Here is a 24,615-nt window from a genome sequence, read left to right on the forward strand (position 1 = left end):
GAGAGAGAGAGAGAGAGAGAGAGAGAGAGAGAGAGAGAGAGAGAGAGAGAGAAAACGTAGTGGGCCCCCTGGCGTGGTGCTGATCTTCTATCCCCCAAGGGACATTATGGCCGCCTGGGCGGGAGCTGCGCAGCCCGCCAAAAAACCAAACCGGTTGCTGTGAGTTGATTCCGACTCATAGCGACGCTGTAGGCCAGAGTAGAACTGCCCCATAGGGTTTCTAAGGCTTCAATCTTTACAGAAGCAGACTGCCACATCTTTCTCCCCGAGTGGCTGGTGGGTTCCAATCTCGGCGAGCTTAATCACTGCGTCACCAGGGCTCTGAAAACCAGGGCTGGCAAGCTCCCCAGAGCCGGCTTACTCTGTCCGGAAGATTTCCCTGCGCACCGATTTCCCTCCATTGTCCGCCTCATCAGCACTATGGAGTCCCGCCGTCATCCCGGAGCCACAAAACTCAGCGCTGCTCAATTGAACATTATTATTATTTTAATGACTGGTGGTTTCCCCCGATCAGTCTGGCGTTCTGCGGAGCCCACCGCCCACGGGCTGACCTCCGGGATTGGCATGGGGCCCGGCCGGTTTGGAGACACTCCCACCCTGCCCCACGGGTCACCTGCCCACCCTGGCCCTGCGCTGGGGGTTCTCCGCTGCCCACGCCCCTCCGAGGCTTCCCTGGCCCTCAGGACCTCAGTCCGCGCTGGGCTTTTCTTGCTCAGGCTCCTGTAGGTGCCCCCGAGTGAGAAAGGCCCTTCCGCTCACACGTAAATGCAGCAAATGAGGTGGGAGAAGGAAAAACAAACAGACAAACCGCTGGGGAACCAAAGAATTGCTTTCTAGCCGTTTTGCTTTTCAGCCCGGGCTTAGCAGGCGAGGGAGGGGTGCCAAGCTGGATAAACGCTGGGAATCCACAAAGACTGGTGGCACCAGGTCGCAAACGGAGCGCAGCGCTGACGCGTTGAGCGGAATAAATCGGGGCGCAGCACTAAACATCTGGCCACGCGTCCGGGAGGGGGTGGAATGGATCAGCCAAGGGACAGAAGGGGCTTAGGGGCCGTAGGATGGCCTCCATTGGTTCCTCACATTGTGCGCGCGTGTAGACCCGGTTCCTGTCGGCGGGCGTCAGCCTCGACCCGGGTCGCAGAGCGCCAGGCCCCGCGTGGCCCGACGGCGGCCCGGGGATGGTCCCGCTACAGCCGGGCGCAGTCGGCGCCGAGCAGGTCGGCGAGGCGTAGGCGGCCGATGGTCTTCACCTCGCCCAGGGCGGTGCGCAGCTCCTGCGCCGGCGGGCAGCGCAGCCGGCGTTCCAGCTCGCGCGCCACGACCGCCGGGTCACGGAGGCGCGCGACCAGCACGAAGGGGAAACCGAAGCGTGCGCGGCACTGCGCGTTGAGCTTGGCCAGCCGGCGCCGCTCGTCGGTGCCCGGGTTCTGCAGGCCCGCGGCGCTCTGCTCGCGCTGCGACTCGGCCGCAAGCGTGCCCCGCTGCAGCTCGCGGCCCGCCAGGTGCGGGTGGCAGCGCAGGATGCCCTCTTGGCCTGCGGTAAAGCACAGACACACGCGGGGGCGTCACCGCGCCGGCCTCGCGCGAGCAGCCAGGGGGGCGCCAGGAGGCGTGTCGCGCGCACGGCGGGGTGAGCCAGGCGTCCCGGAGCCGCCGGGAGGGGGGAGTGCCGGGGCTCAGGCGGTGGCGGGGGGGCCACAGGGCGATCCCGGAGGCTCAGGGACGCCCATTGTGCCGGTCCCTCCAACCTGTCCCAGACCTTGCGCGTCTCCCTCTCCGCTTCAGTCGGCCCCGGCCAGGACCCGGGGGCGTGGCGGGAAGTGACAGGTTTGTCTTTTGAGACCTTGGGGCCGGCAGAACTGAGGGGAGAGAGGGCGGCCGCGGAGGCTCGGAATTTATGACTTGCTCGGGAGGGAGCAGGGACGCGATAAGAAGCCTGCGTATTTCGTAGGTTTTCAAAGTTCTTTGCTGTCATGGGGGGCTTTGATGTCGAAGGGGGCCGGACGCAATGGTCTGAAGACTTCCTGAAAAAGCCAAGGAATGGGTTTCGCGCTGCTCCAAAGGAGAGCGGGCAGGGGCGGAGTGGATCCGTAGGAATAACATCCTTGGAGCTAGGCAAATACACGCCCAGGACTTTGTAACCCTGTGTGTGAGCTCGGGGCTTCTGGAATCAGGCATCCAAAGGGGCTCACAGATGATTAACTGCAAGGAAGCCCATTTCCAGCGGGAATTCCATAGCCCTTTGAGTTAAAGGGCCTTTTCTTCATTTAGGAAAACTGCACCCACTCACGACCCGCTCTGCCCGGGTCTCCTTCCCCTTCTCCCGTTGTGGATCCCAAAGAGACGGCAGAGAGTAACGTTTTGTTGGAAGAACGTTTTCTCATGGTATCCTAGGCCTAAGGTTGGAACCCCCTGGGACTTTAAGTCTAAAGAGAGAATCGGACTCCTTGGAGCTGGGCCAGGGAGCTTGTGTCTGGCACCGTTTGAGTTACGATGAACAGGGACTCCGAATCTGTAAAGTGACACCTAACTTGCTGAGTAGTTGTGAGGCTTAGAGACAATGAATTTACCTAAAACACAGTGCTTAATGCCTAGTAAACGATCAAAGATCAGTCATTATTATTAGTCCTAGTAAACCCAGTGGAACCGTTGGAGAGTGTATCTCCCAGCCAAGAGTGTGGCTGAAAGTACCTGGCTCTTTGTATCTTGACAAAGCAGTTGTCTTGTTCTGGTGCTGGGGATAGGCATGAGGCTTAGTTGGAAAAGGGGAACACACACACACACACAAACTTTAGGGCATATTGAAGAAAAAAAAAAAAGAACTCTTTGCTGTAGATTCTTACTCATGGTGACCCCATGTGTTATGGAGTAGAACTGCTCCATAGAACTTTCTTGGCTGTAATGTTTATGGAAGCCAATCGCCAGGACTTTCTTCAGTCGTGCTGTTGGGTGAGTTTGAACCACTAACCTTTAGGTTAGTAGTCCAGCGCAAATTTTTGTCACCCAGGGACCTTAGTTACGGTATTACCTTCCCTTACTCCAACCTTATAGTGTCTGCCCCGTGAGAGGATGATTGAGTTGGCTTCATCTAACTCACCAACCAATCCCCCTAAGAGGTAGGGAGAACTGGGAGTAACATCTCCATTTAAGAGAGGGTTCCACGGAGGCTCAGAAAGGGTTAGGTGACCTCCCCAAAGTCACTTAGACAGAAGCTGGCTGCACCTGGAACCTGGACACCAAATCACAGGTGCTTTCAGGTTAAGGTTAATGGGACTTTAAAATGAAGCTGGTGTCACCAATAATTCCATCTCTGTAATATTATTGTTTTAGAATCCCTCTTATGGGCCCTGCCCCTGGACATTGCACACTTGACGTGGCACTTAGCCTGGCCTGAATCCCCAGCCCACTCAACCCCGGGACCCACAATGACCCAGGCTGGGGGAAGGTGCTGTGAGTCCTGGGGCGACTTCCTCCCAGACCCAGCAGGACCGCCCTTGTGCTTCTCCTCTGGCTCTTCTCGAGCTTCTCTATCCCGTGGTCCTTTGCACAGCCAGGGGACGCCAAAACACAGTCTTCTGACTGGGTTCTCCCTCCTCAGCTTCCCTTCCTTACCAGCCTGAACTGAAGGAGGAGTAGTTATTGAGTTCTTGGTGGCAGGTCCGGCCGTTGAGGTAGGTCTGTCCCCTTGCCGACCCCCACCAGACTCCCTGAGCTGACTTCTGTGCAATGACGTCGGTTTGAGTGCACGGACTGGTGCACGAGGGGGCCGATCTCACACGCACCAGGCCTGCCTCTCGTCCTTCTTGACTTGCATCTCACTTCTCACTCCCCTCAGTTTTATCTCCCCTCTTGGAAACATCACCCCGGGTTAATATTTGCCCAGGACTGAGCGTGCATTTTCACACTTTGTGGGGAGGAGAAGGAGGGGCAACAGGGAGGAGGTCGAGAATAGTAGAGAGCAGAGAGAAGAGGAAAAGAGATTAACAAGGAATAACTGGAATGAAAACAACAACAAAAAAGCCCTTGGCTGCAGATAAAAGGAAAAGTTGCAGGGAGCCGTGTAGGGAATGGTTGTTGTTGTATGCTGTGGAATAGCGACCCTGTACGACAGAGTAGAACTGCCCCATAGTGTTTCCTAAGCTGTAATCTTTATAGGAGCAGATCCCCAGCTCTTTTCTCTCACGGAGTGGCTGGTGGGTTCAAATCAACTTTTCTGTTAGCAGCGGAGCACCTAACCATTGCTCCACCACCTCTCCTTAGTGGATGGTAGTTTGGGAGAAATAGAACCTGACACAGCTCAGCCCAAAGACTCCATCTTCATTGCCCCAAACTACTGACTCCTTGAGTCTGCCTTTCCGACCTCACAGCAACCCAGTTCCTCCTCCAACGCAGCAACCATGACGTACCTCCCACCATGTCCCCAGCGGGAGGCAGGAGACTGCAGGTGAGTCCTTCCTACCTGCCTGCTATGTCTATTGGTCTTCCCACTGGAATGCCTAAGTTCTAGCTAGGACAGTAGATGCTCCGTGGGTCACAGGGCCGGCTCAGTGCTGCCTGTTCTTCAAAGTCTTTCCCAGAATCCTGGACTTACTGTCTGTGCCATTGGGGTGCCATGTCCTATATCCTGTCTAGGAGTAGAGATGTGGACATGCGATATTGTGAGGACCGCACATCATGAAATATTGCACCTAGAAGAGTTCCTAGCACAGAGCAGACACTCATTATTTCAAAAGGAGAAGAACTGGGCAGGCAGTGGTGGTCACCGAAGAGCAGGCAAAAGGCCCCGAACCTGCTAACCGTCCACCAGCATCCCAGCATCTGTACCCATTACTGTGTCCTCCCTCCTGGTACAATGCCTGACTCGTCCCTTCTATCGAAGGCCATCCCCTCCATTTGTGCTCTTGAAGCTGGCCCCTCTTTCTTTCTCAAAGACTTTATTTCTGCAATTTTGAACATCTATTTGTCCCTCTCCACCGCCTCTTCACCAACAACATACAAACATACCTTAGATTCACACCCCATAAACAAAACAAAAATCTTCCCTCGATTTCTTGTTGCCCTTTAGTTTCTCCCTATTTTTCTGCTCCTTCTTACAGCAAAACTCCTCAAAAGAGTTGCTTATTCTATGTTTCTGTTTTCCTCACCTCCTGTCCCCAGGTCCTTCTATCAACTTTTCAGGCCCACCACACCTAGTCCACTCTTATCAGGATCACAGACAACCTACATCTTGCCAAAGCCCGAAGACCAATGCTCTGTCTTCTTGGTTCTCAACCTCCCAGGAGACTGTCACATGGTTGGCTCTCTCTCCTTCTTAAAAGATTATAATCACTTGCCTTCTGAGACACCACTGCCTACTTTCACCTCTGGTTCTCCATCCTTTGCCAGACCAGACCACAAACTTCAAACCACCCCAGGACCCGGTACTCACACCTCTTCCTTTCTCTATTTACAAGGATGGTTTAAATACCATCAATTCTTTGATGACACCCCAATCTAGTCTAGCCCATTTCTTTCCACTGAGTTCCTTGGTTATGGCCCAGCAGAGTACTCAGCATTTTCATTTGGATGACTAATAAGTCATCTCAAACTTAGCATATTCTCATCCTCTGTCCTTTCCTCTCCATTCTAAGTCTTCCTCATCTCAGAAAATGGCACCATTACTCATCCAGTTGATCAAATTAAAGACGTAGGTGTTAAAACCTCATTGTTTCTGATCCACCCCCACCCACCGAGTTCGTCGATAAAGCCTGCTGGCTCTAGCTTTAAAATATATTCTGAGACTCCAACCACGTCTATTCATCTCTATTACTACAAGCCTAATCCAAGCAACCATTATCTGTCACTGTTACAACTACCGTAACAGCCCTTTGACCTGATCTCCCTCTGTCTGCTGTACGTGATCATTCTAGAGGGTGAATTCAATGGTGTCTCAATGCAAATGGTGTAAATAAAAATTCCTTACTATACCTAGAAAGCTCTACATGATCTGGACCTTACCTTCCTCTCTTTCCTCAAATCCTTCCACCATTCACTATTCTCCAACCACCTTGGTCCTTCTGTGCCCCCAAAGTGTCAAGTTCATTCCAGTTTCCTACATCTTTGGCTGCTTCTTTCTCATCCTTCAGTTTTGAACTCAAATGGCATCTCCTAGGAAAGACCTACTTTATTATGTGTTTCCTTCATAATAAGTATAGAATCTAAAATTATTTTGTTATTATATTAATTTATTAGTATCTATTTATGTTGATCACCCATCTCTTTTTACTAGAATGTAAGCTCCTTGAGGACAGGGTCTTGTTCAGTACTTTATCCCCAGTGCCTGAAACAAAGCACTCATTGAGTATTCATTGACAGACATCACTCTTGGGAAGGTGTGTTACATATTTTTTGCCTGAATAATTGCCATGAGTCAGAATCGACTCAGTGGCAACTAACAACTACAAACAAAGTGAAAACATTTTAAAACTCGAAAAGAGGAAGGAACTCTTTCTGTCTTAGACTATTAAAGCAGCCCTGGTGACCCAGTGGTTAAGCATTCATCTACTAACCGAAAGGTCGGCAGTTTGAACCCCACCAGCCACTCCTCAGGAGAAAGACCTGTTGATCTGCTTCCATAAAGATTACAGCCTAAGAAACCCTATGGGGCAGTTCTACTCTGTCCTATAGGTTCACTTGGCGTTGGAACTGACTGGACAGCAATGAGTTCTTTTTAATACAGAAACCTTATAGCCTGCATTTTAAGGGAATTATTAGTAGATAATTCATTCATTAATTCATTCAACAAATATGTTCTGTAATAAATATTAAACAATTAATTATAATTATAATAATGAATTATGACATTATCTAATATTATTGCAATTCTGAAATGCCAAAAAGGGATGTATTAACCCTATTGTGAAAATTGTCTGTTTCAACCCTTCTCACTTTACTATTGCCATTCCTCCTACCAGGAAAGTCTTTCCCTCATCTTTCCCGAACCTATTATCATGATGGCCACCCTATAGGACAGAGTAGAACTGCCCCATAGGGTTTCCAAGGCTGTAATCTTCTGGAACCAGATTGCCAGGTCTTTCTCCTGCGGAGCAGCTGGTGGGTTTGAACCACTGACCTTTGGGTTAGCAGTCCAGCACTAAACCACTGCACCACCAGGGCTCCTTCCCCTAATCTTTAACCTTTGGAATTGACTGGCTAGAGGACATGTTGCAAGCTAGTGCTACACCTGAATATTAATCCTGGCCTGCCACCTACTGGCTAATGATCATCATAACATAACTTAAATGTATTGTCAACTTTGGTTTTCTCTAGAAACGGTTTTCAGTTTTCTTTAATGGTGGATGGTTTTCTCAGATCACCCAAAACAAGTCACTGAGCAGGTAGATCACCTCTTCTTGAACGTCTCTCCAAAATCCCTTCTAGTTTTATAATTCAAAGACTTCGTAACATCCAGTTTGTTCTTTACTATACAAGGGGTAAAGCTAGACTATGCCAAAAAAAAAAAAAAATCCCATTTCATTTGACTATTTGAAAACCAAATGTGGAGTCTGGGACCTCAAGCATTAATGTTAATTGAATAAATGAGTGGATGAATGAATGAAACCCTTGGAAACTTTTTATACTTTATTTCTAGCCTTCTGGAAAATCCTTCAAAAGCTGTTGGCTTGACTGTCCGAGTTTCAATCCCAGTTCGGCCACCTTGCTCAAGGTACTTAATCTCTTGTTGCCTTAGTTTTATCATTTGTAAACTAGGTATAATAATACTTGTTTTATAGGGTTGTTATGAGGTTTCAATGAGTTAACAAATGCAAAGTGTTTGGAAAAGTACCTGGAACACAGCTGCGGTAAGAGGTCAATAAATTTTGAGGTACTGTGATTATTATTACTATCGCCCATGTCGTCTATCTTGTCATTAAGATGACTAGATACGGAGAGTTACCCAGCACTGAGGCTCTGGGCCCAACTGCCCATCTAAGGGACGTGTAGACACCACAGAGAGCTGAGGAGTGGACTCCACTGGCAGGGAAGTCCCTCAAGAAATTGTGTCCAGTGCAGAAGCAAACACTGTCCGATTGGCCCAATACTCCTTCAGCCATTTTGTCCCACTGACCTACTGTTCCTAAAGCCAGGATCCATCATCTTTCAAGATCGCCTTACAAACCAGGTCATTCATTCATTCAACAAATCTTTATTGAATCCTAGTATCTCAATAAGGAGCCGTGGTGGCCCAATGGTTAAGTACTTGGCTGCTAACCAAAAGGCTGGCGATTTGAACCTATCCAGCGGCTCCGGGGGAGAAAGACTTGGCAATCTGCTCCCTATGGAGCAGTTCTACTCTGTCACATGGAGTTGCTATGTGTCCAAAATTGACTCCAGAGCACTTAACAACAACATCCCAATATTGAGTCCCGATATTCACTCAGGGATCCAGGATACTGACATGAATCAGAATACAGAGGTTCCATCGAGTCAGGAGAGCGATCAGGAGTGAAGGAGAGATGCCAAATTACGCCCCCAACCCCACTGTGCTTAGGACAATTTAACCTCAGCTAGAAGCTCTGGTCAGATGAGTTGGGGTGAGTTCTGGTAAGAAAGAAGCTGGAAATAAGAGAGATTTTTTTCTTTTATTATCTAAGTTCCTGGATTCGAGTGAACAGGAAATAAACATTTGTTGAATAATTGGAGAAACAAATGAATAATAGATTTAAATTCTCCGCACTATCTCGCTTTCTCTCTCAACGCGTTTCCTCTCCAGCCCCACCACCCTTTTGGGTATTGAGAGACATCATGGGATTTTTCTCCTTTTTCTTTTTTCCTGGTAAGAAAAAAGATCACTCAGAAGGTCACTCACATCCTTTAAAATCATTTCCCCTTCTGGCTTAGAAGGCTTTCATTTTGCCTCCTCCATTCTCCTGCCAAACATCTTAAACATGGGCTTGGCTGACCTCTTGCTCTTTCCTGCTTGCTCTGCTGGCTTTGTTCTCTTGAGCAGGAGTCAATTAATTCATTTATCCAGCCTGAGGCTGGGCTGTTGCTGTGAGTTACTAGTTACAAGGTCTTGTGACTACCAGCTCCCCTTACTGTCTCCTGCCTGAACCACAGAGGAGCTACAGAGATCAGCTTTGGAGACAAAAAACCAAACCCATTGCCGTTGAGTCAATTCCAACTCATGGTGACCCTATAGGACAGAGTAGAACTGCCCTAAAGGGTTTCCAAGGCTGTAATCTTTATGGGAGCAGATCACCACATCTTTCTCCCACAGAACAGCTAGTGAGTTTGAACTGCCAACCTTTCGGTTAGCAGCCAAGTGCTTCGCCACTTCCCCACCAGGGCTCCTTCAGCTTTGGAGAGGTGCCGGGAAGTGTGGGTGTCAGCACTGGCCCAACTTTTTTGTCCATTTGATTTTATAACAGTACCCTCTACTCTTCCTCAAAACCAAACCAAACCTGTTACTATCGAGTCGATTCTGACTAATAGCAACCCCATAGGACAGAGTAGGACTGCCCCATAGGGTTTCCAAGGAGTGGCTGGTGGGTTCGAACTGCCGGCCTTTTGGTTAGCAGCTGAGCTCTTAACCACTGCACCCCCAGGGCTCCCTACTCTTCTTAGATCTGCTTAAAACGAATTAAAATGATTTCCTTATTTTGGAGACTTCCATCTGATCACTGGAAACCATCTAGCATGGCAATACTTGGTTGGTTGGTTTCATCATAGAACAGAAATCAACCAGTTGCCATGAAGTCGACTCCGACTCACAGCAACCCCATGGGTTGTCAAGGGATGAGTTTTTGAAAGTAGCTCTCCAGGCCTTTCTTCTGAGGTACCACTGGGTGAACTTGAACTGCCAACCTTCTGGTTAGTAGCTGAGTGCATTAACTGTTTGCATCACCCAGGGAGTCCCATAAAACAAAGGAAGCCAGAATTCTCCCCCTCGTCGCCCCCATATCTCTGTGGAAATGCTATGAAGGCAGCCCTGGCCTTACGACCCCTTCCGCCTACTTCAGGGCTGCAGTATCAGGCACAGCAATGAGACCGCCTAACCCTGGCCTCTGACTCACTGTGAGGCAGTGTGCCATCCTGAGCCACTTGGGGTCTGCCTAAACCTGTGCCCCTCATCTCTTCACCCCACACCGGGAAGCGCCTTGTTTTTCCTACCTACCCACCCAGAGGAATCTGGTAATCTCTTCCCCTTTCTCCAGAAGGAGTCCTTCAGATCCCCATCTCTCCCCTCATTTCCCCAGGGAGTTGCTGATCTGAAATGGTTTACCTTCCTCCGCAGCCCAGTCCAAACTGGCTCTTTCTGGTGAAAATGTCAGCCATCTGCTCTGTTCCCCGGGGCTCCAGAGATAGTGTGATATCGGGCTGTCTCCTCTCGTGCATATAGGGCACTCCCAAAGTGAACACGCGGGGCTGAGAGAGGTGGGCCCTCGGCTGAACCCTCGGCCTGTGAGTTACGGTGAGGCCTTCAGTCCCCAACCTGAGGAGGAGGCCGCTCTGCTTCCCCCTTCGTGTGACCTCGTAGTTCTAATATTAAACAGCCGCTTCTCTTCAGCTAAAAAGGAAAGAATGAAAACCTTTGTCATCAAGTCAACCCCGACTCATAGCGACCCTATAGGACAAGGTAAAACTGTCCCATAGAGCTTCCAAGAAGCAGCTGGCATATTCGAACTGCCAGCTTTCTGGTTAGCAGCCTAGCTCTTAACCACGAGGCCACCAGGGACTTAGCTAGGATGCTTTATTTCATCCCACTTTGGGTTTAATGCCCAGCAAGGGCTTGACTGTCTTTTACTCAGCTTTGGGAAAGTTCACGGAGCCTCGAAACATAAATAGCTAAATAAACACAGTGAAACCTGAGAGAGCCAGAACTCGAGGGGACTGCCTTGTTTTCTGGGGCTCCACAGCTTCCCGCCTTGACAGGGTGCAGTCTTACTACTTTTCTATCAGTCTCTGTTAGTGGAAAATATTTGAGTGTTCCTTCTCTGACAGGTTTCCACCTTACGCAGGTTCTGGCGTTCGCAGGTTTCACTACATATCAGTGATAAGCAGCTAGAGTACAAATATAAGCAACTATCTGAAAAGATTTTGATAATCACCATGGAAATCTCTCTGTAGAGACTCTCTGTGTCGGACAGGAAAGCTTTACCTGACCGTGGAAGGGCATCGATGAAGGTACAAAAATGCTTCTCTAAGTCTTCCAGATCAGAGAACGGGCGCTGAGACCGCACGGCGGCAGCAGCCAGAGGACATCTCTCAATGACATTCCCAAACACTTCCACAAAGTCTCCGAAGTCCACGGAGTTGACCTTCTCCATGTTCATTGCTCGTATTCAATCGAAGCCAGGGAGGCGGCCAGCTCCACTACAGGTCAGGTGAGTGGGCCGACTCTGCTTATCAGATTTTATTTGCCGCGTGTTTTGTAAGCAATACCAGCTTCGCATGTTTTAAATGCTACTGGGAGAAGCTGATTCAGAAGGCTTGTGTAAGGAACAAACACAGGCTTAAAGTTCCGATCCAGGGAGCAAAGACTTCCGCGGGGTGGATGTTTCAAGCTGGTGTCATAATAAAAGCCAGTTTAGGAGCAATGGCTGACTCTCTGCATTTGAGCCAGGCATGCTTTTGGTGCCATTCACATTTTTACGTCATCGTTATCCTGAGGAAGTTTTCCCTGATCATTCAAAGGAAGGTCACACAGGTCAACGCACTTGGAACTTGGTTTCCTATCTGTTCGTTGCTGCTGCTACAGAGGATCACCAGTTGTTATCAAGACTCCAATTCATGGCGCCCCCTTGTGTGTCAGAGTAGAACTGTCCTCCACAGGGTTTTCAATGGCTGATTTTTGGGAAGTAAATCTCCAGGCCTTTCTTCCGAGGCACCTCTAGGCGTATTCAAACCTCCAACCTTTTGGTTAGCTACTGAGTGCATTAATCATTTGTATCATCCAGGTAGGTACTATGTTTTACTCTTTCTCTGTATCCCCAATGCTTAAGACAACCAGTGCTTAATAAATGCTCCTTAAACAGGATGTGGTGTCTACAGAATAATTCTGCCTGATTCTCGGTCATCTCTCAAACACCATTATGTCTTCTTTTCTTTCTGAATATATCTATCCTTATCTGAAATGATCGTGTCTGTCTTATTTATTTTGCAAATACTTGACCTCCAACTGATTCCATGAGCCTCGAGATTGTGTCTTGTTTGCCTCTGTTATCTTGGGTGCCTAGAACTGTGCTCACAGTAGGCACACAGTGGAGGGGGGATGAATTGGTTGATTCATTGACCACATAGATTACATTTCGCACCCTAATATTTCCCATGTATGCATATTGCGAGGAGCAAGGATGGTGAGATTTCATATACTTTGGACATGTTATCAGGAGGGATCAGTCCATGGAGAAGGCCATCATACTTGGTAAAGTAGAGGGTCAGTGAAAAAGAGGAAGACCCTCAACGAGGTAGACTGACACAGTGGCTGCGACAGTGGGCTCGAGCATAACAACAATTGTGAGGATGGCACAGGACCGAGCGGTGTTTTGTTCTGTTGTACATAGGGTCACTATGAGTCAGAACCAACTTGACAGCACCTAACATACACAGAACAAAAATAATGTGGAAGGTAAAGTCAAGGAGGAGTCCCTGGGTTGTACAAACCATTAACATACTCGGCTGCTAACTGAAAGATTGGTAGTTCAAGTCCACCCAAAGACACCTTGGAAGAAAGGCCTGGCAATCCATGTCCAAAAAAATCAACCATTGAAAACCCTATGGAGCATAGTTCTACTTTGACACACATGGAGTCACCATGAGTCAGAGATGACTCCATAGCAACTTTTCTTTATAAGTCAAAGAGAGGGAAGGGTCAGAATTTAAAATAAAAGAAAGATACTGCTATTATTTCTGTCTAGAATGAAAAATGCAAACATATTGCCAAAAATCATAGTCATTCCACGTTTACTTCTATCTGAATTAAAATTCAATAGGAGAACAACTACATTAGTATTAATAAATCAGTCACGTGAGAGGCGATAGTGCTTGTGACAATTTATCAGCTGGCACAGAGTTTGTCCTCACTTGGTGGACAGTTACTGAACATGAGTCTCACCCTGAGCCATAAGATCCTGACTGACTGACGGAGGCCTCAACCCTTAAAAAGAAGCTGATGGAATTTGGTTCTCAGAGGGGTCAATCTGGTGCCAGAGGGACCACCATTACCAGCAATGTCTTCAACTATGAAGGAGGAAAAGGTCAATACTTACATACATCGTATACCTATGTCATGTGATGCTTTTATAATTTTCAGCAGTATCCCATATTGGAGGCTTAGACTCATGGACTCGGGAGCCAAACCACCTGGGTTCTAACCCCAGCTCTGCCACTTACCATTTGACATTTGGTGGGTTGATTACCTGTTTCTTCATCTGTAAAACTGAGTGGTTAAGACAACGGCTGCTAATCAAAAGGAGCAGTTTGAAACCACCAGCCACACCTTGGAAACCCTATGGGGCAGTTCTACTCTGTTCTATAGGGTACTATGTGTCAGAATTGACTCGATGGCAATGGTTTTTGAGTTTTAACAGCAATTACCTCATGGGATTTTTGCCAAGATTAAATGAATCAATGTACAAAACATGCTTAAAATGGTTTCTGTTACATAGTATCCCATAGGTGCTGGCTAGTATAACATCTTAGGTATATAATCTCTCCATTTGGGCCAACCACAGATTTTTATTTTTTTCCTTTCTGCCACCAGAGATCCACATACCTCTTTCCTTGTCCAAGTAGATTTTGCCACAGAACAGTCCAACAGCCCAGTATCCGTCTTTCCCCGTCTCCCGCTATCCACCACCCTCAGTTTCAGTTAATTCTAGTGCTGACTGGTACAGCGTCACTCTGTTAGTATAGAACATTCTATAGAATATTCTTGCATGGTAGGTGGGAAAGGGGAAGACATAGCCTGTCTAGGGCCCCACTACTGATCTACCCCACTCCCCAGCTTTCACTCCCACCTCTTCTTTATACACCCTTGTTCTGGGCGGGGAGCTGAAAGTGGGCAAAGAAGGCAGAGCAGAAGTTGGAGACGAAACTGCTCTTTGTTACTTCCAATACTGCACCCCTTTTATATGACCCCATACAATTGCCCCTTCTTACCTCTCCACACTACAGGTCTCCCCACCACCAAAAAAAAAAAAAAAGACTCCTTGAAGAAACGGCTGATTCTAGGTCAGGGGCAGTAAAAGTATTAATGAAGCTGAACGTTCTGTCAAACTAAATGGCAAAAAACAAAGACTACTAAGGACCTGTCAAAAGGACTCCGCAGCTAACTTGAGGAGGCTCCGGAGCCAACCTGAAAAGATTCCCTCTAGCCGAAGATGGGACAATCTAAGCTCCTGTCAGTTTGTTGTACTGTGGGGCTTGCGTGTTGCTGCAATCCTGGAAGCTTTGCCACCGGTATTCAAATACCAGTAGGATCACCCATGGCTGACAGGTTTCAGCTGAGCTTCTAGACTAATACAGACTAGAAAGAAGGACCTGGTGGTCTACTTCTGAAAAGAATTAGCCAGTGAAAACCTTATGAATAGCAGCAGAACATTGTCTGATATAGAGCTGCAAGATGAGCCCCTCAGGTTGGAAGGCACTCAAAAGACAACTAGGGAAGAGCTGCCTCCTCAAAATAGACTTGACCTTAATGATGTGGATGAAGTAAACCTTTCGGGACCTTGATTTGCGGAGGTGGCGAGACTCAAAATGAGAAGAAACAGCTGCAAGCATCCATTAATAATTGGAACATAAAATGTACGAAGTATGAATCTAGAAAAATGCAAAGTTGTCAAAAATCAAATGGAATGCATATCCTAAGCATTAGTGAGCTGAAATAGACTGGTATTGGCCATTTTGAATTAGACAATCTTATGGTCTACTATGCCAGGAATGACAAATTGAAGAGGAATGACGTTTCATTCATTGTCAAAAATAACATTTCGAGATCTATCCTGAAGGACAATGCTTTCAGTGATAGGATAATATCCATATGCCTACAAGGAAGACCAGTTAATATGACTATTATGCAAATTTACTAACCAACCACCAGTGCCAAAGATGAGAAAATTGAAGATTTTTACCAATTTCTGCAGTCTGAAATTGATCAAACATGCAATCAGGATGCATTGGTAATTACTGGGGATTGGAATGAGAAAGTTGGAAACAAAGACGAAGAATCGATAGTTGAAAAACATGGCCTTGGTGATAGAAACGACACCAGAGAGATCATGACAGAATTTTGCAATACCAATGAGTTATTCACTGCAAATACCTTTTCTCAACAACATGAATGGTGAGTATACACGTGGACCTCACTGGATGGATAAAACAGGAATCAAATAGACTATATCTGTGGAAAGAGACAATGGAAAAGCTCAATATCATCAGTCAGAACAAGGCCATCGGTGGACTGCGGGACAGACCATCAATTGCTCATATGTAAGTTGAAGCTGAAGAAATTATAACAAGTCCACAAGAGCCAAAATACAACTTTGAGTATATCTCCCCTGAATTTAGAGACTATCTCAAGAATAGATTTGACACATTGAACACTAATGACCGAAGACCAGACGAATTGTGGAATGACGTCAAGGATATCATACATGAAGAAAGCACAAGGTCATTAAAAACAAAGAAAAGACCAAAATGGATGTCAGAAGAGACTCTGAAACTTGCTCTTGAATATAGAGTAGCTGAAGCAAATGGAAAAAATGATGAAGTCAAAGAGGTGAACAGAATATTTCAAAGAGAGGCTCAAGAAGACAAAGTAAAGTATTACGGTGAAATGTGCAAAGACCTGGAGTTAGAAAACCAAAAGGGAAGAACATGCTTGGCATTTCTCAAGTTGAAAGAACTGAAGAAAAAATTCGAACCTCGAGTTGCAATATGGAAGGATTCTATGGGGAAAATACAGAACGACACAGGGAGCATCAAAAGAAGATGGAAGGAATACACAGAGTCACTATAGCAAAAAGAATTGGTTGACATTCAACCATTTCCAAAGGTAGCATATGATGACGAACTGATGATACTGAAGGAAGAGGCCCAAGCTGCGCTGAAGGCATTGGTGGAAAACAGGGCTTCAGGAACTGATGGAATCCCAACTGAGATGTTTCAACAAAAGGATGCAGCACTGGAGGTGCTCGCTCATCTATGTCAAGAAATTTGGAAGACAGATACCTGGTCAACGGACTGGAAGATATCAATATTTGTGCCCACTCCAAAGAAAGGTGATCCAACCAAATGTGGAGATTATCAAACAGTATTATTAATATCACACACAAATAAAATTTTGCTGAAGATCATTCAGAAGTGGTTGTAGCAGCACATCAACAGGGAACTGTCAGAAGTTCAAGCCAGATTCAGAAGAGGACATGGAAAGACGGATATCATTGCTGATGTCAAATATGTCTTGGCTGAAAGCAGAGAATACCAAAAAGATGTTTTATTGACTATGAAAAGGCATTCAACTGTATGTATCATAACAAATTATTGATAACCTTGAGAAGAATGGGAATTCCAGAACACTTCATTGTGCTCATGAGGAACCTGTACATAGACCAAGAGGCAGTCATTTGAACAGAACAAGGGGATACTGTGTGGTTTAAAGTCAGGAAAGGTGTATGTCAGGGTTGTATCCTTTCACCATATTTACTCAGTCTGTATGCTCAGCAAATAATCCAAGAAGCTAGACTATATGAAGAATGGGTCATCAGGATAGTAGGAAGACTCATTAACAATCTCTGTTATGCAGATGACACAATCTTGCTTGCTGAAAGTGAAGAATTGAAGCACTTACTGAGGAAGATCAAAGACTACACCCTCGGTAGGGATGACACCTCAACATAAAGAAAACAAAAATCCTCACAACAGGACTGATAGACAACATCATGATAAACAGAGAAAACACTGAGGTTGTCAAGGATTTCATTTTACTTGGATCCACAATCAATGTCCATGGAAGCAGCAGTCAGGAAATCAAACTATGTATCACATTGGGCAAATCTGCCACAAAAGACTTCTTTAAAGTGTCAGCAAACAAAGGTGTCACTTTGAGGACTAAATTGTGCCTGACTCAAGCCATGGTATTTTCAATCCCTGGAGAAGGACATCATACTTGGTAAAGTAGAGGGTGAGTGAAGAAGAGGAAGACCCTCAGTGAGATGGCTTGACACAGCGGTTGCAACAAGGGGCTCAAGCATAACAATGATTGTGAGGACGGCGCAGTGTTTTCTTCTGTTGTACACAGGGTTGCTATGAGTCAGAGTCGATGTTACGGCACCTAACGTAACAATTTATTTATAGGTGTTGTCTCATAATTTTTCATTAACCATGTAATTCTTGTTTATGATTCTTGTTTTCTGGTTGCTGACAATATTATATTTGATTTTTTGTAACTTTTAGTTGAAATGATTGATTGTTTTTTGCAGCAAATAGAAAAGATTCCTCAATAGCTACAGTCAAATTTTTATTTCGTTTTTCAGGTGAAGCATTTCATGCATCTGTTCCCTTTAATTACAACCATTCACTTCTCATGGGCACTTATGTAGAAGTATTTTCTCCTTAATACACCTGAGAGACAAATTGCTTTCCTACATACCCATTTGTCATCTGAAGAAAATTGGGTGTTGGAGTTCATTTAACCTTGCCCTAACTAGATCCCTAGTGATTGACTGAGGCCTGAGCTGAAGCAAGGCAAATAGCTGTCGGAAGGAGTCTTAGACAGGGGAAACTGTCCAGCGTGGTAGAGAGGTGGCTGGCTTTCAGCTCTGTAGGCATGGATTCCAAGCCCGGCTATGCATTTCTAAGTACTTAACTTTCTTAAACCTTGATTTCACCATACATTAAACTGCCATAGAATACGCTCTTACCTCACAGTCTGTTAAATGGGCAATACATGTAAAGCCTTTAGCACAACTCTGGAATGGTATATTATCTAGTATGGGATCAATAAATTGTTAGCATACAAAATTCATCAAAGCCTCTTTTTGACTCATTAAGATCATTTGCCACCACCCGTCTATCGGGGTGTCACACTGCAGGGCTTGTGTGTTGCTATGATGCTGGAAGCTACGCCACTGGTATTTCACATACCAGCAGAGTCACCCATGATGGAGAGGTTTCAGTGGAGCTTCCAGACTAAGACAGACTAGGAAGAAAAGCCTGGTGATTGACTTTTGAAAATTAGCTAATGAAAATCTTATGGATCACAATAGAACATTTTTCTACTTGCTTGATTTGGACTAGTAATCAAGAGGGGTCAATTACCGGAGGAAGACATCTTGTGTAGTGGTAGTAGAGAACCAATGAGGTTGACAAAGACCCTCAGTGAGATGGATTCGCACAATAGCCAGCAACAATGGAGTCAAACATGTCGGCAATTGTGAGGATGATGCAAGACTGGGCAACATTTCTTCTGTTGTACATAAGATCGCCATCAGTTGGACTCAACTCAAGAGCAGCTAACAACAACACGATCATTTGGAATTTAATACGTGTTGGGCCCCTAGAAACTAAAAAGATGTTTGTATTTCCTTAGGTAGGTGACTCCCCTACCTTTTTTTTTCTGTTCCTGACACTTGTGGTTGTTAGCATGCTGTTGTTAGGTGCTATAGGGTCAATTACAACCCGTAGTGACACTACAGGATAGAGAACAACTGCCCCATAAGGTTTCCTAGGCTGTAATCTTTACGGGAGCACCTCTCCAGGTCTTTTCTCCCATGGGGCTGCTGGGTAGGTTCGAACCACCAGCCTTTCAGTTAGCAGTTCAGCACTTAACCATTGCTCCACCAGGGCTCCTTTGTGGTAGCATAGACAGAATCAACTGTAAATACTGATATACCATCTATGTTTGCAAAAAATGATCATGGGAGTGGCAGAGGAGTTAAGATAGATCTGATACTGAGGCAGTACCCTCATGAGGAGCTGAAGGGAGAAAAAGAAAAGATCAGGAAGAAATAACAGTGAGAAGTGGAGAGGAGAGGGGCTGGTGAGGTGTGGGGCTGGCCTGCTAGAAGAGAACATCCTCCTGCTACAGGCCAATCACTTGTAGGGTTTTTTTTTACTCCAAAAAATCTCTACAAGAGAGAAACAAATTCTTTTTTTTTTTTTTTTAGAGCTAGAAAGCCATTCCAGGCTCAGATAACCCTAAGCTATAGGAGATGCTCCAAGAAAAAGTTCTAAAGTTAATTCCCTAGGAAAATGAAAGCATGTATAAAATAGAATGCTAAAAATTAGATATTATGGAAAGATCTGACATGTTGATGTCATAGACAATTAATATTGGGACTATGATACATAATGCACAGAAATGATTCATAATCATTATCGCAGTCAAGAAACAATGGAATGTTGAATAAATAAATTGAAGTTACCTGTAAGAGGGTTATTTTTTGTTTCTAATAAACTGATTGACCTTTTCTTTAATTCTGCTTCTTAAAATTTGCCTTTCCAGAGGCCGAGGTATAAAGATGGAATCAGTTCTGGTGCCTGGAATTAATTAAAAGCCACGGTCCTCAGGCTCCCCCTACTGGTAAGATCAGTAGAAAGGCCTGCCTGAAGGGGCTGTTCCAGCAGAAACAGCAATGGGTTTCCTGAAATGGTGCTTGGAAACCATGTTTTGGTACAATGTTAACATTGTATAGTTATGTCAGAGACACAACTTAACCCAAACTGTAGTCAAATATTTGGTAAGAGTTGGGTTTAATGAAGTCTAATTTCATTTCCCAGCAGCATTATGGAAGAAAAGCCTGGTGATCTGCTTCCATAAAGATTACAGCCAAGACTTGGTACCCTAGGCAGACCCATCATGCCTTCCCTCTGCAGTAAAGACCTGAAAAAATAAGTAAAACAGATACAAACATCAATCCTGGAGCTCCAAGCTTCAAATGAAGGGATAAAGAAATGGATGAAACACCAAATAGAAGAAGAAACTGAAGGAAAACAGAACCAGCAGAGATATGGAGTGGAGGTCCCCTGCCAACTAACATGGCACAGCATTTCCATCTTGGAGTACAACCAGCAACAATCCCAGACAGGGAGTACAGGAAGGCAACTTCATGGAGCTCCCAACAGGAGACGGAGCACCCAGTAACAAGAGAAACTTTCCCACCCCTCACCCTTCTGGCCCGTACACCACCTCCACACCTCCTGATGGGCCATGCCATGCCACCTTGGCTAGACAAGACTAGAGAGACACCGGCCCACCCCTAGCCTGAGTCTGCCCTGCCCCCACCCATTAGTTCCCACCACACCACTTTAAAAATACTTTTCTCCTTTGTTCCTTTTCTTTCTCCCTCCTACCTAGCCCATACCTCACCTCTACCCCTTCCTGCTGGGCCACGCCACGCTGCCTTGGCTAGAGAGGCACCAGCTGTCTGCCAGCCCAGGTCCGTCCCACCTTCCCACCAGCCTGGGTTTGTCCCACCCCCACCTGCCAGCTCCTGCTGCACCATTTTAAAGTTTTTTTTGTTATTTATTTTTTCCTCTTCTTCCTTTTTTTTCTTCCTTCCACCTAGCCCCATGCCCCACCTCTATTCCTTCCCACCCGAGCTACAATGCACTGCCTTGACTAGAGAGATACTGGCCCTCCATGAGCCCGGATATGCCCTGCCCCCACCTGCTGACTCCTGCCAAGTTATTTTTTCTCCTTTCTTCTTTTTCTTTCCCTCTCCCACCTAGCCTCGTACCTCACCTCTACCTCTTCCCCCCAGGCCACGCCCTACTGCTAGACAGCTACCAGCCCACTGCCAGTCCATGTCCCCCCTGTCCCCACCACCAGCTCCTACCTTGCCATTTTTTCACCTTTCCTCCTTTTCTTTCTTCCTCCCCCAGCCCTGTACTCCACCTCTACTCCTTCCCCCCAGGCCAAGCTGCACCACTGTGGCTAGAAAGCCACTAGCCTGTGGCTTTCTGCCTCTCACGTAGCCCTGTCGCCTCCTCTGCCCTCCCACCAGGCCCTAGGTCCACCCTGCCCTCACCCACTGGCAGTCTCCCTTTTTTTCTTTCTACCTCTTTTCTTTCTTTGTTCCCCTAACCTTGCTGCATATCCCATAGCCTACCACTCTTTCCTGCTGGCTCTCACTGTGTCACTGCGGCTAGAATGTCCTCAACTCAGGCCTGCTGATGCAGTGGGCCCACACTGCCCCTCCCTTTCTGCCACTTGACCAGCTGCTGAACAGAAGGAAGTGAGCCCATACTACTTCCCATCTGAGACCCCTGCCTGTCTGACAAGGGGCTGTGAATGCTCCCACACTGTTGGACCGACATCAGGACGCAGGCAGCACCCAACCAGTTGGCCCTCACCCACTTCGCCAAACCAGTGTACAGCAAAGTGGGCTCACACTGCCTGCTGCTGCCTTGCTCTCCTGAACAAGGCAGTGAGAGCTATCGTGCCTACAGACAAGCAAGCAACAAAGCACACCCGGCCCCCCGAACCTGACATATCAAAACAAAACAAAGAAGCAGGATGAAACAGACAAACATACAATCAATAAATAAAGAAAATAATACTTTAATGTCCGGGAGACAGTGGACAATATCAACACATATAAAAAAAGCAGGACAAGATGGCTCCAGCAAGTGACAAAAATAATCAGATGACCTTCCAGTAGAAGAAAAGGCAGTGGAACTACCTGATATGGAATTCAGAAGACTAATATTTAGGACTACTCAAGAGATTAGGAAACAGAGCAAGGAAAACACAAACAAAACCTAGGAAAAAAATAGACAAAATCATGGAAAACAGACAAAACCCACAAAAACATAGCCAAAATCAAAGAAAACATATACAAAGCAATAGGAAAATAATACAAGAACAAAATGTCAAAATAAATAAACAATTCGAAATCATACAAAAACACATCCTTTGGTCAAAGATTAGACAGGCCCATAAAACAAACAATAATACACATAGCTCAACCATGTATATGAGACTAAACGGGCACACCAGCCCAGGGGCAGGCATGAGAAGGCAGGAGGAGACAGGAAAGCTGGACAAGTGGAAATGGTCAAGAAGGGAAGAGTGTTGACACATCACACTGTTGGCAACCAATGTCACAAAACAATATGTGTGTTAATTATTTAATGAGAAACTAATTTGCTCTGTAAACCTTCATCTAAAGCACAATTAAAAAAAAGAAATACAACAACGGCAACTACAAATCCAAAAGATAAACAACAAAATTTCAGAAATGGACAACTAAATAGAAGGTTTTAAGAGTAAATTTGAAACAATGGAAGACTGAATCAGCAAGATTGAAGACAAATACCTGGACATCACCTTGAGGAAAAATCAGAAAAGAATGGGAAAAATGAATAAAACTTAAGAATTATGTGGGACACAATAAAAAGCAAAAATTTACTTGCGATTGGAGTTCCAGAACAGGGAGAAAAAATGGAAAACACAGAGAAGATTGTTGAAGATTTGTTGGCAGAAAACTCCCCAAATATCATGGAAGACAAAAAGCTGACCATCCAGGAAACTCAACGAACCCTATAAGAAAGTCACCAAGACATATCATAATCACACTTGCCAAAACCAAAGACAAGAAAGAATTCTGAGAGCAGCTTGAAAAAAAGAAAAGTCACTTACAGAGGGGGAAAAAATAAGACTAAGCTCTGATTACTTGACAGAAACTATGCAAGCTAGAAGGCAATGGATGACATATATAAAATCTTGAAAGAAAAAACTTCCAACCAAGAATAATATATCCTGCAAAATTCTCTCTCACATATGATATCGAAATTAGGACATTTCCAGATAAACAGAAATTAAGGGAATTTGTAAAAAACCAAACCAAACTTCCAAGAAATATTAAAGGAAGTCCTTTGGTTAGGGAACCAACAACATCAGACAACAACCAGAGTCTAGGACACAGTACAGCATTAGCCAGACACCAACCTAGGTAAAGAACTCTTAATAATAAAACAAAGCTAAAAGACTTAAGGAAACCCTGGTAACATAGTGGTTAAGAGTTCGGCTGCTAACCAAAAGTTGGCAGTTCGAATCCACCAGGTGGTCCTTGGAAACCCTATAGGGCAGTTCTACCCTGTCCCATAGGGTAGCTATGAGTTGGAATTGACTTGACAGCAATAAGTAATGAGTTTAAAAGACTTTAAACAGGGAAACACAGACGTCAATCAGTAAATGATGGCAATGTCAAAACAATAAAAGGGGGAATAAATGGTGTAACTTTCAAATGGAGAGGACGTCAAGGCAATATCAAGTAATAAAAGACTTGTTCAAACTTAGGTAAATAAGGGTAAATTTCAAGATAACCACAAAGAAAGTTAACAAACTTGCTCATCAGAATACAAAAGAATAAAAACATAAAGTCTCAGTAAACAAAAAATCTATAATATCAAAAGAAAAGAAAATCCACAAACAAAAGGAACTCAGTACAGGAAAGTAAGAGAAACAAAGGAAATGTCAGCATGACACAAAAAAAAACCACAATATGACAACAATAAACTCATACCTATCGATAATCACACTGAATTTAAATGGCTTAAATGCACCTGTAAAGAGACAGAGTGGCAGAATGGATAAAAAAAAGCATGACCCATCAATATGCTGTCTACAAGAGACATACCTTAGACACGAAGACATAAATATAATTTAAAAAATCAAACAATGGACAAAAATATATCAAGCAAACAGCAACCAAAAAAAGGAAGGAGTGGCAACACTAATCTCAGATAGAATGAACTTTAAGGCAAAATCCACCATAAAAGACAAGGAAGGACATTATATAATGATTAAAGGGACAATACACCAAGAAGACATAACCTTAATAAATATCAACACCCAACAACAGGGCCCCAAAATACAGAAAAACTCTAACAGCACTGAAAAGAAAAATAGTTCCACAATAATAGGAGACTTCAACACATCACTCTCAGTAAAGGATAGAACATCTAGAAAGCAACTCAGCAAAGACACAAAAGATCTATAGGCCACAATGAACCAATGTGATCTCATAAACATATACAGAACACTCCACCCAACAGCAGCAAAGTATACATTCTTTTCCGACACACATGGAACATTCTCTAGAATAGACTACATTTTAGACCACAAAGCCACCCTCAATAAAATCCAAAACATCAAAATAATAAAAAGCAGTCTCTCTGATCACAATGTCATAAAAGTAGTAATCAGAGATTCTGGCAAGATGGCGCTCTAGGCAGAAGCACCACGGTGACCCTTCACAGCAAAGATCCGAAAAACTAAGCCAAACAGAGAATGCAACAATCCTGAAACCCTAGAATATCAAATGAAGAGATAAAGAACTCAGCCGAGCACCAAATGGAGTGAGAATACTGAAAGAGAACGGAGAACGAGGAGAGATTCGTGCAGAGGTCCCCTACCAGCTAACGCAGCGTGGATCCACCATTTTGGACTCCTATCGGAGACCAGCAAACGGGGGTACGAGAAAGCAGCCTCACGGAGCATCCAGTGGGAGACAAAACAGCTGGTAATTTGCGGTGTGTGCTTTCCCACCCCCCACCCCTCTTCGCCCCGGCTCGGGCTCCTCTGCTTCCCGTGGCCACAGTCTCTTGACTGGAAAGCGCCGGCTGCTT

At 45.4% G+C, this 24,615-nt stretch overlaps 1 protein-coding gene across 1 annotated transcript; it reads right to left on the reverse strand.

The window, feature by feature from the left end:
- Window positions 1-1,187: 1,187 nt before the first annotated feature.
- URAD (ureidoimidazoline (2-oxo-4-hydroxy-4-carboxy-5-) decarboxylase) lies at window positions 1,188-11,315 on the reverse strand. Its single transcript, XM_004384141.1, has 2 exons — window positions 11,141-11,315; window positions 1,188-1,534 (listed from the first exon to the last, which is right to left on the reverse strand). Exons 1-2 carry the CDS (start codon window positions 11,313-11,315, stop codon window positions 1,188-1,190), a joined length of 522 nt encoding a protein of 173 aa, XP_004384198.1.
- Between the last annotated feature and the right edge of the window lie 13,300 nt (window positions 11,316-24,615).

Source organism: Trichechus manatus, unplaced genomic scaffold, assembly GCF_000243295.1.
Source record: "Trichechus manatus latirostris isolate Lorelei unplaced genomic scaffold, TriManLat1.0 scaffold00118, whole genome shotgun sequence".
In the NCBI taxonomy this organism is placed as follows: domain Eukaryota; kingdom Metazoa; phylum Chordata; class Mammalia; order Sirenia; family Trichechidae; genus Trichechus; species Trichechus manatus.

Coding starts and splice junctions, on each gene's coding strand:
- URAD (XM_004384141.1), bottom strand. CDS start 11,315: ATGAACATGGAGAAGGTCAACTCCGTGGACTTCGGAGACTTTGTGGAA. Junction 1,535..11,140: donor CGATGCCCTTCCACGGTCAG/GTAAAGCTTTCC, acceptor GCTTTACCGCAG/GCCAAGAGGGCATCCTGCGC.